General features: G+C 38.3%; 1 protein-coding gene and 1 long non-coding RNA gene across 3 annotated transcripts; one reads left to right on the top strand and one right to left on the bottom strand.

Moving 5' to 3' along the window:
- Window positions 1-3,233: 3,233 nt before the first annotated feature.
- Window positions 3,234-5,461, bottom strand: gemin8 (gem (nuclear organelle) associated protein 8). 2 transcript variants are annotated; one of them, XM_028011128.1, is made up of 4 exons: window positions 5,342-5,461; window positions 5,117-5,163; window positions 3,691-4,012; window positions 3,234-3,621 (listed from the first exon to the last, which is right to left on the bottom strand). In XM_028011128.1, the coding sequence occupies exons 2-4, from the start codon at window positions 5,117-5,119 to the stop codon at window positions 3,368-3,370; spliced, it is 579 nt and encodes a 192-aa protein (XP_027866929.1). In that variant the 5' UTR covers window positions 5,120-5,163; window positions 5,342-5,461; the 3' UTR covers window positions 3,234-3,367. The 2 variants fall into 2 exon arrangements, with proteins under 2 accessions (XP_027866929.1, XP_027866930.1); XM_028011129.1 differs by having other exon boundaries at window positions 3,691-4,008.
- A 1,083-nt stretch (window positions 5,462-6,544) lies between these two features.
- On the top strand, window positions 6,545-10,038 carry LOC114140862 (uncharacterized). The gene is made up of 2 exons (XR_003594708.1): window positions 6,545-8,970; window positions 9,247-10,038. It is a non-coding gene; the product is annotated as an uncharacterized LOC114140862 (long non-coding RNA).
- The last annotated feature ends 2,435 nt before the right edge of the window (window positions 10,039-12,473 follow it).

The raw sequence follows: 12,473 nt of genomic DNA, 5'->3' as shown, positions 1-12,473 counted from the left end.
CGCGGCGGAAAGAGGGAGCACAAAGAGAGAATTCACGGAGGAGGACACGTGGAGGGGGTGTTGGAAAGAATAACGATGAAGGCAACAAGCAGGAGGATGATGAGAGGAACAGACGAAAGACGAGATGATTATGAGAGGCGAGGCGCGGTTTGAGAGTAGCAACGGGCCAAACGAGGAAGAAGTTCAGGCCAGCTTCCTGCAGGAAGACGGCGCCCAAAGTTCTCCGTGGCAGTAAATGATGTCGCCGGGCTACATCCTGTCTGTTCTCGAATTCACACCAACCTGAAGGCCATAAACGGTTACGGCCCGCTGCCTTATTGAAAACAGATGGTGTGGCCTTTAGAGGGGTCAGGAATGGGACCGAGCTGGATGCTTTTGGTGTCATTTTTGGTTTGGAGTTAGGGAAAACAAACATGATGTTTCCTGAAACAATAATGGGGGAAAAAATGCTGTTAAATGCACCATATGTTTGCTGTATCATCTGAATCAGGGTGTAAAGGGGCTCATAGTGGACCTCAGTGTGATTTTGTGCGGTCGTTAAGGCTTGTTAAAATAGAAAATACTCAGGTTCAATAAAGTGTTTGTATTTTATTCTGCATGATTTTTACTTCAGTTTTATTTTCAAAATATTAAATCGACTTCAAATGTGGCCGTTCACTAAATTTAGCTAGCATTAGCTGCTAGCGCCACTTGTTCAAACTCGTTACCATCATGGTTAAAACTCTCCATTTAATGTCCCTTTAGATTTTTCTAATTTAAAATCAAATATTGATTACTAAGCTTCAACACTTTTAAAAAGCAGAGTTGGCACTGAATACTGATCCAAAACCAAACATGGTGGTGATTGTGTGATGTTGTTTTTGTTCTTTCACTCCATTAACATTGAACTCTTTCTCTTTCACATTTAAGAGAACATGTTTTGACATTAACATCAACAATGTTGGAAGAGATGAGTTTCAGCCCAGACTTTATTTCACTTGATTTTGTGTTTTTATGCTCAACAGTTAATCACGTTTGCAATTCATAAATGCCAAAGAATAACCTTCATAAGTATGACGCTGTGCTTGTAATCAAATCTAGGGAAAATGAATTTATGCTCCTTTTACCGTCGCTGGATGTTTCAAAGTTGCATTGTCTTTGTTTAGAAATATTGAATAAGGCTTGCATACAATTTTTCTGCCCCCAATTTTGTAATAAAAAAACCAAAGATTTTTAAGTAGATAATTCAGTTTAGCCAAGATGGCGTCCAGAGTCATTGGAACGTGCACACATGCTTTTTACCTGTCAGTTATCTTGCTCGTTACGAGCTCCTGCAGTCTGTTTAATCCACACAGAGTGAGCTGATCACTCCCTCCTAATCCAATCAACATCAGCCCTCACGTGAATACCTGACATGGGGATGATGATGGAATGAATCTGAGCTGTTAGGTAATCTCAAATTTTGCCTCATAATCCAAGAAATTCACCAAAACCAGTGACATTTTTGTAAATATTCCCACTAGACCACGTCACTTGTGAGATTTTATTCTTGCAGCCGGCTTCACGTCCAGCTGGGGAATCTATTTCCATTTTTCCTACACAAAAGCTTTTAACTGTGTGAGATTATTGATTTATTTTTGCTGAATCTGGATCTACAAATGACCAAAAATTGTGTTTTAAAGTATAATACGGATTATAATTAGTATTCCTGAGACTATTTGCTCTGAATTATTGCTAATAAGTTAATTTTTTATACACTGATATTCCCTGTGACTTCACCTTTAATTCTGATTTTACATCAGTTATGGGATGTTCTGATTATCTCCTGACTTAATCAGTAAAATAACGTTTCCATCTTTCTCCTCTGCTTTGTTCAGAACAATTATTATATTGTTAGACTTAAGCAGCTGCTTGTGGAGCCTATGGCTACTATAATGTGAAATTTCCTTTTTTCTAACAAAAAAGAATCCACAGGGCGGTGTGTTTTTGCTTTTTTTTTTGTTTGTTTTACATTGTACAAAAATGCAGTAATATTCCATATAACATCTGATTTAGAGGGGATGTTCCTATTTCTGCATGCTAATGGAGCCTGGAATGTTTATTCCCAAGCTTAGGAAGTCACACACACACACACACACACACACACACACACACACACACACTACGGGCTACACGCACTTTCTCTGAGGATCATACAAAATAATCTCATCGCAGCCCTCGCTTTAACCCCATTCTGATTTAACGCACACAGATAAAGTGTGTCAGTGTTGAAAACCGATAAATGCATCTAGAAAAATGTAAAAAAGAAAAAAGAAATTGCACAAACACCACAGGAGTAAGGTGTGAAAACGGGTCAAATTGGACACGCTTTGCACATTTGGCGCACAACCGTGAAGATTCCCGCAGCGTCCAACATGATGACCTGCATAAATATGAAGCTGAGTTCACTTACCCATGTCCGCCGCTCCGGTGGAAACTTTCCCTGAGACAAAAGGTGCCTGAGATGCTTTTCCCACAGGTTGTCGCGGCGCACGCAAACAACTGGACGTCCCGTTTAGGAATCAGGGGAGGAGGAGGAGGAGGCGTGACGTCACCGCCAGAGGCTAGAAATAAACCACATTAATGCTCGCCTCAAACAAAATGTTGGACTAGATTTTATTTCAATTTGTAAATGTTAACTCATTTTTAACAGCGGAGCATATTTCATGTACTTAATGAAATATGTCCTATTTGATGTTTGCTGTGAATTCTCGCAAACGAACGAGGTTATTAATCTAATTTTGCTCAACTTTTTTCAGCGAAAATGTCCGACGCCGTTATTGTGGATTGGGGAAAAACGGAGAACATATCCTCAGAACTCGAATCATTTGAGAAATGTTATAAAAACAAACAAAAAAATTTGATATTTCAGAGAAAAACTCAAGAAACTTAGAGATTAGAAAACACCGAAAAAAACCCATAAATATTTCTGAGTTTCACAGAATTATTTTTATTTCTGATTTTCAATGTTCACCTTTTGATTTCCGTCATGAAAATGCCGTGTAAGCAGCAGCTACCTTTTATAAATAAAAACTCATGTTAATGAAGGAATGGAAAATGGAATCTAGAAATAAAATATTTACTTGGTACCATTTCTCTCTCTCTCTTTTCTTTTTATTTTTTACATGAATCCAGATCAGAAAAAAATATTAATACTAAATACCATGCAGTTCAAAACCCTATTAATCTAAAAATGAAAGATAAGGGTGAACTTGTTTCAATATTTAGACATAAAACACTTTATTATTCATTCCATTTCTGTCAAAATACAAAAACAAGACAAAACTCATGTCAGAAGACACACGGCTGCAAAGAGGCAGAGATAAGAACTGCAGCTCCTGTGTGAAGGTCACAGCTTCAGCGGGATGACAGGCCAGTACTTGGGCTGCTTCAGGTCGCAGTTCCTGTCAAACGCCAGCTGCATGGCCGCCTCCATGGCCAGGATCTTGGCCGCGTCTTGGCCGTAGAGCTTCTTCATCTCAGCGGCCCGCCTCTCGCCCGGCCGCTCGGCGGGGGGCGCGGCGCTGCTGCGGCGGCAGGCGGCGCGCAGGTCCTGGTCGGCCGGGACGTAGCCGTCCTGCTGCTCCGCCTCCAGCTGCCTCCCTGTAAACATCATCATTACTTCAGGCCACATCTAAAGGAGTTGGAAGTTGACCTGCAACGTGGACGTACTCAGCTCCTCTCTGTGTCTCTCCGTGTGGGCGAAGTACTGCCGCAGCTCCTCGCTGATCTCCATGTTGCTGACGTCGCACTCGATGTCGCTGTTCGAGCTGCTTTCGTCTTCCGCGTCGTCGTCGTTGCTGCTGCTGCGGTCGCTCCCGCTGGCCTGCCAGTCATCGTAGCGGCGCTGCCGTGCCGGGCCGTAAGCAGCCTTCCAGGCCTTCCTGTAGGCTCCCCGGTGCCTCCGGCGCCAGGCCATGGCCTGCTGGTAGTGCTGCCAGTAGCGGCTGTAGGCGGGGCTGGAGAACCAGGACATCACAGCGCTGACGTCCTCCTGCAGAGAAGCAAGACTTCTTATTTCTCCATTTACAACTCAATTAGGACGTTTTAGTCAGGAGCCTGGCTGCAGGTTTTGGTAAACTGCAACTGGTTTTACGTTTTGGTTAGACATGAATATGCAAGACATATTCATGAGTAGAGTGTCTTGCAATAATCCAGACCAGACAAAACAAAAGCATATTAATATTTCAGATAAAATGTGCAGTTTTGAAACTTAAGGAGAAGAAATATATAACTGGATATAATCTGCATAACAATGATGGGAGATGTCCTTAAAAATCACAGGATGAGACCAAGAAGGAGCAGATGGATCAAAAACACTAGTCTTAAAAGAGATCCCTGTGGATCACCAAACTGGATGGGATTAGGATCTATAAGAGGGCGACCACAGCACAACAGAGGCTGCTATTCTGTCCTGTTTAATCCTTGACTGACATATAGATCAGTTTTGGGTGTCATAATTGAAAAATAGTGAACTTGAAAATACATGTAGCATTCAAACATAAATTTATAAACATCTGATTTTGAAAACTATACAAGAAAATCAGACTTTCTGCTAACAAAAGTAAACGTGGTATGACTAAAGATGTGTGTGTACAGAAGTATTCGTATTGCAAATTTGCTGACAAATCTTTTTTTTTCTCCACACTCTGGCAGGAATAAACAGAGAAACTGTTTTCTTGTTTCTCGGGGTATAAAAAATATTTCAGGCCGTTTGGTGTTTAACAACCTAATTTCTCTAATCTGCTCTGAATTACTGTGTGGATATTTTATTATAAGTGTTATGGTTTATGCTCATACTTGAGCATAAATGTAATTAGCACAGAATCTCGTCCATTAACTGTATTGTATCTTTTTCTTCTTCTTCTATTGTCCTAAATGTTGCTTTTTATATTTCTGTAACGCTTTTCATTTTTTGATTTATATGATTCTGCAAAGACTTGTGTATATTTATCTAGCTCTCTGTGTTGTTTGTGCTCTCATATTTTCTAAATGCTGCGTTTTGCAGGAGTGAAGCTGCAGAAACCAGAAGAGACTAAACAGGAAGCAGCAGAGTGCTGCCAGGTGTCAGGAATTCAGGCTAGTTTAGTTTTCCTACCATGACTGAGTGGCCGCAGCTCTAACTCCAGTCCCTCCGCGGGTCTCCTGTGTGGACAGAGATAAAATACTGTAGGTAAACGGAACACTTTCTTGTAACACTACTTCCTGTTCGACGTCCTGTGCGTCACGGTCTGCAGCGATAACAAGACGTCGGCACGGCTTAAACATATTCAATAAACACAATATGTTCATCTATAGTCAGCTCAGTACATCAAATGTTTACCTCTTACTGCCAGCGGCTCATGGTGCCGCCACATTGAAAACTTCCCAGCAGCCTTTGAGCGAAAGGAAGACAACTCCGGTTACCTGGCGCCCCCTTGCGGACATACTGCGAAGGTGTAAACTCCGCAACATTTAGGCCTGTATAATGTGTTCATTATTATTATATAGAAACTGGTATAATGTTGGGTAACATTAACTGCCTTTTATACTATTAAATACATAATTTAGGCTACCAAAACTCTCTTATTCATAAGTTTCAACCGAAATTTTATTTGAAAGCTCCTAAAATAAAACGTAGGATTTCAAGATTGTAGTTTAAAAATGAAAATTAAGTTAAAAACAATTGACCTCCTTAAAGATTCCTTTCTCTTCCTTAACAATAAGATGTTTCAGATCATTAATCACATTTTAATCACAGAGAAAACCTAAATGAGTATTTAATTTATCGAGGGAAAAATATCTAAAAGTGAAAAAGTAACTGTCCTTTAAACCTAATAACTTTACTTTAGCAACATTGTTTTCAAGTGTCAAGTGTTAAATTCCTTGCAATAACATCTCAGCTTTCACATAGGAATAAAGTTACTTTGGATTACTTATTTCCCTATTAAATATAATCATCTGAAAATGATTAATCAGTTTATTTTTAAACCTCTGTGTGTGATGTGGATGCTAAATTTGTCTCACAGGCACATAGCTGATTAAATCAAGTAATTTAAGGTAAATATAGGGCAAAACAAAGTGAAATATTCCTCTTTTAAACATTTGGACTTGATATTTGACTTTATATTTTGCTAACAGGATACAAACAGAGCAGCTTTGCTCAGCGTCTGAGTGCTGTACGACCCGTTCTACTGTATATGTGGGTCATACTTTGGCTTCAGGCTTCAAAGCTTTCAGAGGAAGTAGAAAGAGGCTAGCGTCTTCTCTGAACATGTTTTCTCCCTTCACGTAGGAATATGTGTGTGTTGACGGTATAAAAAGGAAAAGCAGGTTTTGTTTTGATTTTATTTTACTGCCTGTAGCATGAGCAACGAATGCGCCCAAATTCTTTTTCTTCTGTATACACCTAGTCTTGTACATTAAAAAATGTTCCATAGAAATAAAGTATCTATCTATCTATCTATCTATCTATCTATCTATCTATCTATCTATCTATCTATCTATCTATCTATCTATCTATCTATCTATCTATCTATCTATCTATACTGTATATATAATTAATAATAATGATGATATATCTTTTGCTGTTTCTCTGCTTGTAGCAGCAGCTGTTTTGGGGCGGTGACTCATGTGATATTTAAAGTTTAGCTCTAAACAAGTTTTCTGTTGCTTTAATCTTCCCAATAATCCACGTTTTTGTGAATGAAACCTCATCCTGAACTTTATTTCAGTTTGATTCTTTGTTTTGTCCTGATACGATTCATAAAGTAGTGCCAGCCACGTGCTACTGTTCTTATCTAGCTTTATAGTACAGAGTAGCACAGATTAAAAGCTGCAGTGCCCAAACCAAAGATGAAAACAGCAGATATTTTAAAGTATTTGCTTTTCAATAATACACATCACATCGCTTTTACCACCAGTTTCTTTTCATTCCTCATTCTGAATCAGTTTCATAATTCTGCTGTGTTAGGCTTGCAGCTCGACACAGAAGTAAAAGGTTGTATATTGTTGTGTGCCATCCATGTTTTTCCTATAAGTGAAGCGTGGGAACCCCAAACCTATTCTGTTCACACTTCTGCATTGTAGTGTGAAACCACAACCTTCCTAGCTCACCACCTTGACCGCTCTTAGCATCATCACCAGTCAGAGCTACTATATGAACAGCGTCGGCAGTCTGTGTTGCTTCAGGGTCCCACATCCCATAAATCTATGGCTGTTTTCGTTTTCACAAATCACTCTGGGTCTAAATCTTCCTTCTAGTCCAGCTGAGGAACATACAAAAAACAGAGGAAATATTTCTTTTTCCTTTCTTTTTTCTTTTACATAAAACATGAAGTATAAATGGTAAAATCCCCAAACTTCATGAATGCTTCCTACATTTAGTTTCAGGGTCACACTTTGCAGTCTATCATTTTCACAAAAACAGAGGTGATTGTGGGCAGGATGTATAGGCTGGTGTCAAACTAGCAGACGACTCGTGCAACACATCACCCACCAGCAGTTGGAGAAACAACATGCCAACTTCACGAAGTGATGAGTTCTCAGAAGACAGCGGTCAGTCCACTAACTGACAGATAACTTACAGAACAAGCGCCTGATGTAATAAGCTATGAGGGAAACCATGCTGGTTTTAGTTCCAGTTTTGATAATGTTGATGAAACGTTTCCCTTTCCTGGTTGGGAGTTATAGGTTTATTTTTAGCCTCAGCTTCTGTAAAAGAGTGCATTACTGGTCAGCTCTGACTATCACTTGACCTCAGGAAACATAACTGAAGGCGTTCATCAGGGATAACTCCTTGCTCCTCTTTAATTCCCCTTTTTATGGTCCATTTTATTCAGAAACTATGACCTAAAATAGTAAAAAAAAAATAAAATAACTGTTTGCAGATGATTAATTCATTTACAAAGGAATAAAAACTGTCAAAATACACCAGACCCTGTGTGAGAAAGTAATCACTCCCTTCTGACACCATTTATTACCTGTGATTATTATTATATATTATTATTTATGGGCCACACTGGCTGAATCAAGAAATCGCTTAAAAGTAACTTGTTTGACAACAGATGTAGGTTAAAATAGGTGAAAACATGACATCATCTAAAGACATTTAAGAACAAATGAGACATATTAAGTCAGGAAAGTATTATAAATCTATTTACAAGACTTTGAGACTCGAGCAAAGTAGAGGAAAAGCGATTTTCCTCAAAAAATTACAACTTTCTCCCGTTTCCTTCCTTTTTCATTTTAAAAACCCTCCAACGTGGCTAAATGAACCATTACAGAAAGAAGCAGCAGCTCTAATTATAGTCGCTGACAGTAACTTAGAAATTAGCAGTTTTGTTTTACTTCCTATTCAGCTGCGGTCAAAATGAGCTGATATGAATTCACTTTTGCCGTCCCGACCTTCGCCCTCCTCCTTGCATTAGCTCTGAAGAGTCGTCTGACAGCACAAGTCTTGTGCAGATCTTTTGACCGTCATGAATCTGGACAAACTGTGGCTCGTTGTGCTGCTGCCTCTTTGTTTTTGTTTGGAACCTGAAGGTATAAGAAAAGAGTTTTCTATGTAACCTCTACGCACAAGTCTGTCTTTTCTTCATATCACACCTGATTTTCTACTTATTCTAACTATTCATTATTTTACATTGTAGTGGTCAAGTTGTTGTGCCGCATTTAATCTATTAATTAAAATTTTATGCTAATTATTAATCTTCTCATTAAAAATAATTCATTATTTTTAAGACACTAGAAAAATGACATGCAGAAAATGTATTTCTACCTTTAATAGAAATACTAAATAATAGTGATCCACTTGTATTTTTGTGTATTTTGCTTCGATGCATCTCCAGCAGATGACGGCAGCTCTTCTCTGCTCAGAGTGATCAGCTGCATGGTGGCGGTCAGTGCTGAGGCTGGTTTTACCGCCGTAGCTGCAGTGACACTTGGACTCACCTTGAGAAAAATACTCTGCAGGTGATTATCTATCAGCAAAACCTTTATCGGGTTTAAATCTACAAAACCGTAAGATATAAAAGAAATGATGGACCACAAGTTGTTCTGACTGATCTGAAGTGAAAATCAACATACAGAATTGATAATTTGGTACCTAGTCAATGGGCATAGAAGGTAAAGTGAGACATTTTTAAATGTTATTTAAGGGTGCAGTCAATTTTCTGTGCAGACAAGAATCTTTGTAACCTTGACATTGATTTAATAGGTTTAACTCTGATTCTTTCTTTTTGTTTCCAGATGCTGCAGACAGACTGAAAGTCTTGAATTAGACGTAAGTGAAGCTACTTCTTTAAACACAGACTCTTCACTGTTTGTGAAGATGTGCTGAATATTTCCTTTTCTGTTTTTGTATGTGTGTAGAGCGACAGCAGAAACCTGCATTTCAGTTCAGATCCCTTAAATTTCTAAATTAATATCACAGTTTTGGAAGCTTAACACAACGTGTTAAAAATATTCACACCTTTTGAGCTTTTTTACATTTTGTCTTGCGAGGACCAAAACGTTTCATGTATTTTATTGGTTATGTACAGTATGTGATAGACCAACACAAAGTGGTGCCTTATTGTATTGGGGAAGATGAACACAGCACAGCTTTACCAGTATTTAACATTGCAACTAACAATTATGCAACATTTCTGATATTCTGTTGCATTAAAATGCATTTGTTTGGTTTTAAGTGTGAAAAACTAAAAAGAGATGTTGATACTTTTGCAAAGTGCTGCATGCTGAAACAATCAACCTAAAATGTCTCAAACTATTTATATTTGTGACAGTTTCACACCGTGGATGAGGTGCAAGACATGAGACTAAAAACCACAAATCTTTTTGAACAGCTCAATGTGTGTTGAAGCTGAACTTAAATCAGCTTGTGCTGATTGGAAAAGCTGGAAATCTGCCCTAAGTGGTTGTTAGTCACCTGTTGTCGATGTTTGAGGCCTAACAAAGTTTCAGGAGGTCAGTAGTGGCAGACAGGATGAGGGCGTAGAGTGACCTAAAAAAAAAACGGGTTTCAGTTTGACTGCAGCTTCCTGATCACACTTGCAGTGCGTCGAGCGTCTCTCTGCCCATCGTTAGGATGCAGCTCGCTGCTTTATGTTTTCAAACGTTGACCTTCTTGTTAGATTTTGAAAAATAACTTGTTGACGTCACTGAGGTGGAGCTTTTGTTGTCTTTAACAGGGTAAAAAGGAAAGGGAGTACGCCAGCCTTCAGCAGCCTGCGGGAGATTTCTACCAGACTACATCTCTGGTGAAGCATCTGCATGTCGGCGCTCTGGGGAGGAAAAGTAAAAAGGCCTGTTTAGAAGCTGAACAAGAAACAGAGGACATCTATGAAAACCTGTAAAACAAAATAAATATTCTGTGGTGAAAGAAAACTTCCAAAAAAAAAAAACTGCTAATCTGGGAACATCTACCTGAGGATTTTAACTTTACAAATATTTAGAAATTACAATATTTAGTTTTTATTATCTTAACTCTATAAAGCTTCAATCTCTAGAGTGGTTTGTGATATGAGGCATATGGGTGGTTTCCCAGGGCAGCTGTAGAAAGAGGGCGCACAAGCACCACATTAATTCTTAACCAACTTTTCTGTTTTATTTGTGCTGCAAATGGTTTAGTATTTCAGCAAGACCTCATTTTAATGTCCCAGAATTTAGATCATTTTCTATATTTTAGGTTGTTTGGTACCAGGAGCTCAATACATGAAGCTCAATTCACTAAAAACACACCATAAATAACTCAATAACTTATACGTTTTGTGTTTTATGCTAAAAGAAGTTTTTATGTGCTGGATTTTTGCGCATTTACTTGTACCTAAATGAAAAATCGTAGTAGCATCGATTACTGCAAGTATCCTCAACTTTCAGTGCCATACAGGAGGGGAAGAAAAAAAAAGCTGACCAAGATGCAGCTGATTTTAATCATTTCCATCCTGAGATTCTTATGTTTAAGAAGTGAGACTGGTGCAGGGAAGAATCCTGGACCCCAACAGAAAGCAAATTTTAGTTCTTACAGTCATATAATTTGTTTTTGTTGAGTAAAAAGTGGCAGAAGGAGTACTTACTTTGTCAAATTAACACAAAAAGTCAAGTTAGTCCAACTATCTTCTCTGTTGTCAATCTGAGATTTAATTAGCTATAAACGATACTGAGCTTCGAGTCTCAGACAGGAATCCTGATGTATGTATCCCTCGTTCTAAAACTACTTTTAAAATAAATGACATTTTTCATACTTATTTCTGTGCATTTGGATGCTTTTATAACTTTGAAGTGAAGGTTGAACTAACGGTGATGTCGGCTTCCTTTTAAAGGGGCGTTTTGCAGCTCGTATCTTTGTAGAGTTAAAGAATCTGCGGTTTAGCTGCTGAGGTAAACTGCAGAGCGCCATATAAACCATTTACAGTAAACAAGCAGCAGCAGCAGAAGCATTGCTGCTATAATTGAAGCCTTGACCAGCATGAGTAGATATAATCTGTGCTTTATTCTCCTGCTGCCGTTCACTTTTTGCTCCTACGACAAAGGTATGTACAAGAACTGCTTGTATAGAGTGTTTTTTTTTTCATTTCTCTCGAACATTCTTTGTTTAAAACAGCTGTGAATTACATACAATATTTGCAAACTTGAGTTTAATAGTTGCTATTTGACACGTTGGTTTATTAGATGATCTGGAGCTGGTGGTGAAAACCGCCAGGAAATCAGATTTGACTCCAGTTTGCAGCAATTCCACACAGGATCCAATCTTATTTGTTGTCTGTCAAATCAGACCAGTGAGGAGCAGAGAAGAAGAGTGTCTTGTATCATACCACCTGGAGAGAGGCTTTGAACAGGGATGTGACTCCAGGATTTCACTCATGTTAATAAATCAGACAATGTTTCTCCATCTGAACAATTTAACACCAGAAAATAGTGGAAGCTACATCTGTCAGTGCTCACGCCGTGATGGAACATTTGTGCTACAGCTCAACGTCACTGTGGAAGGTAAGGAAGTGATTTATTAACTTTGAAAATAATTAATATTAGTTTAACTCTAACATGATAAAGATTTACCATGATGAAATAACAGTGAACGGTGATGAAATGTTTAGTGGTCAAACTTCATGTGGTGTGTTAAAGACAGGATTAAAAAACTAGTTTTAGTTAGAAAACTAAGCCGTTTCACATACATTTTTTAGATTTGTTTTTTTAAATATAAAATCAGCATTTCAAAAAAAAAATTCTTACATGTGGTTGTCTTTGTCAGGTATTAATATTTCTTAATGAACTAATTTTGAATTTCCTGGATTTAAGAAAATGATCCGGGGTTTTATGTATTTTGAAGGTATCTACAGATTTTGAAGTGTTTTTCTCTTTTCATTTACATCTACATTTATTTTAGTAAATGAAATGTGAGAATCAGTTGCGTGTGTGTGTTTACTTGATATCAATGTATTAAATACATAATCATCTGCATAAGAAACCTTAGTAAT

The sequence above is a fragment of the Xiphophorus couchianus genome, chromosome 24 (genome assembly GCF_001444195.1).
Source record: "Xiphophorus couchianus chromosome 24, X_couchianus-1.0, whole genome shotgun sequence".
Lineage (NCBI taxonomy): Eukaryota > Metazoa > Chordata > Actinopteri > Cyprinodontiformes > Poeciliidae > Xiphophorus > Xiphophorus couchianus.
Note: the sequence above shows the minus strand (reverse complement) of the source record. Positions and strands in the feature narration are given on the sequence as shown.

Bases quoted from the DNA above. Each gene is read 5' to 3' on its own strand.
- gemin8 (XM_028011128.1), bottom strand. The intron at 3,622-3,690 runs GTACGTCCACGT...TGATGTTTACAG, and splicing joins GAGACACAGAGAGGAGCTGA to GGAGGCAGCTGGAGGCGGAG.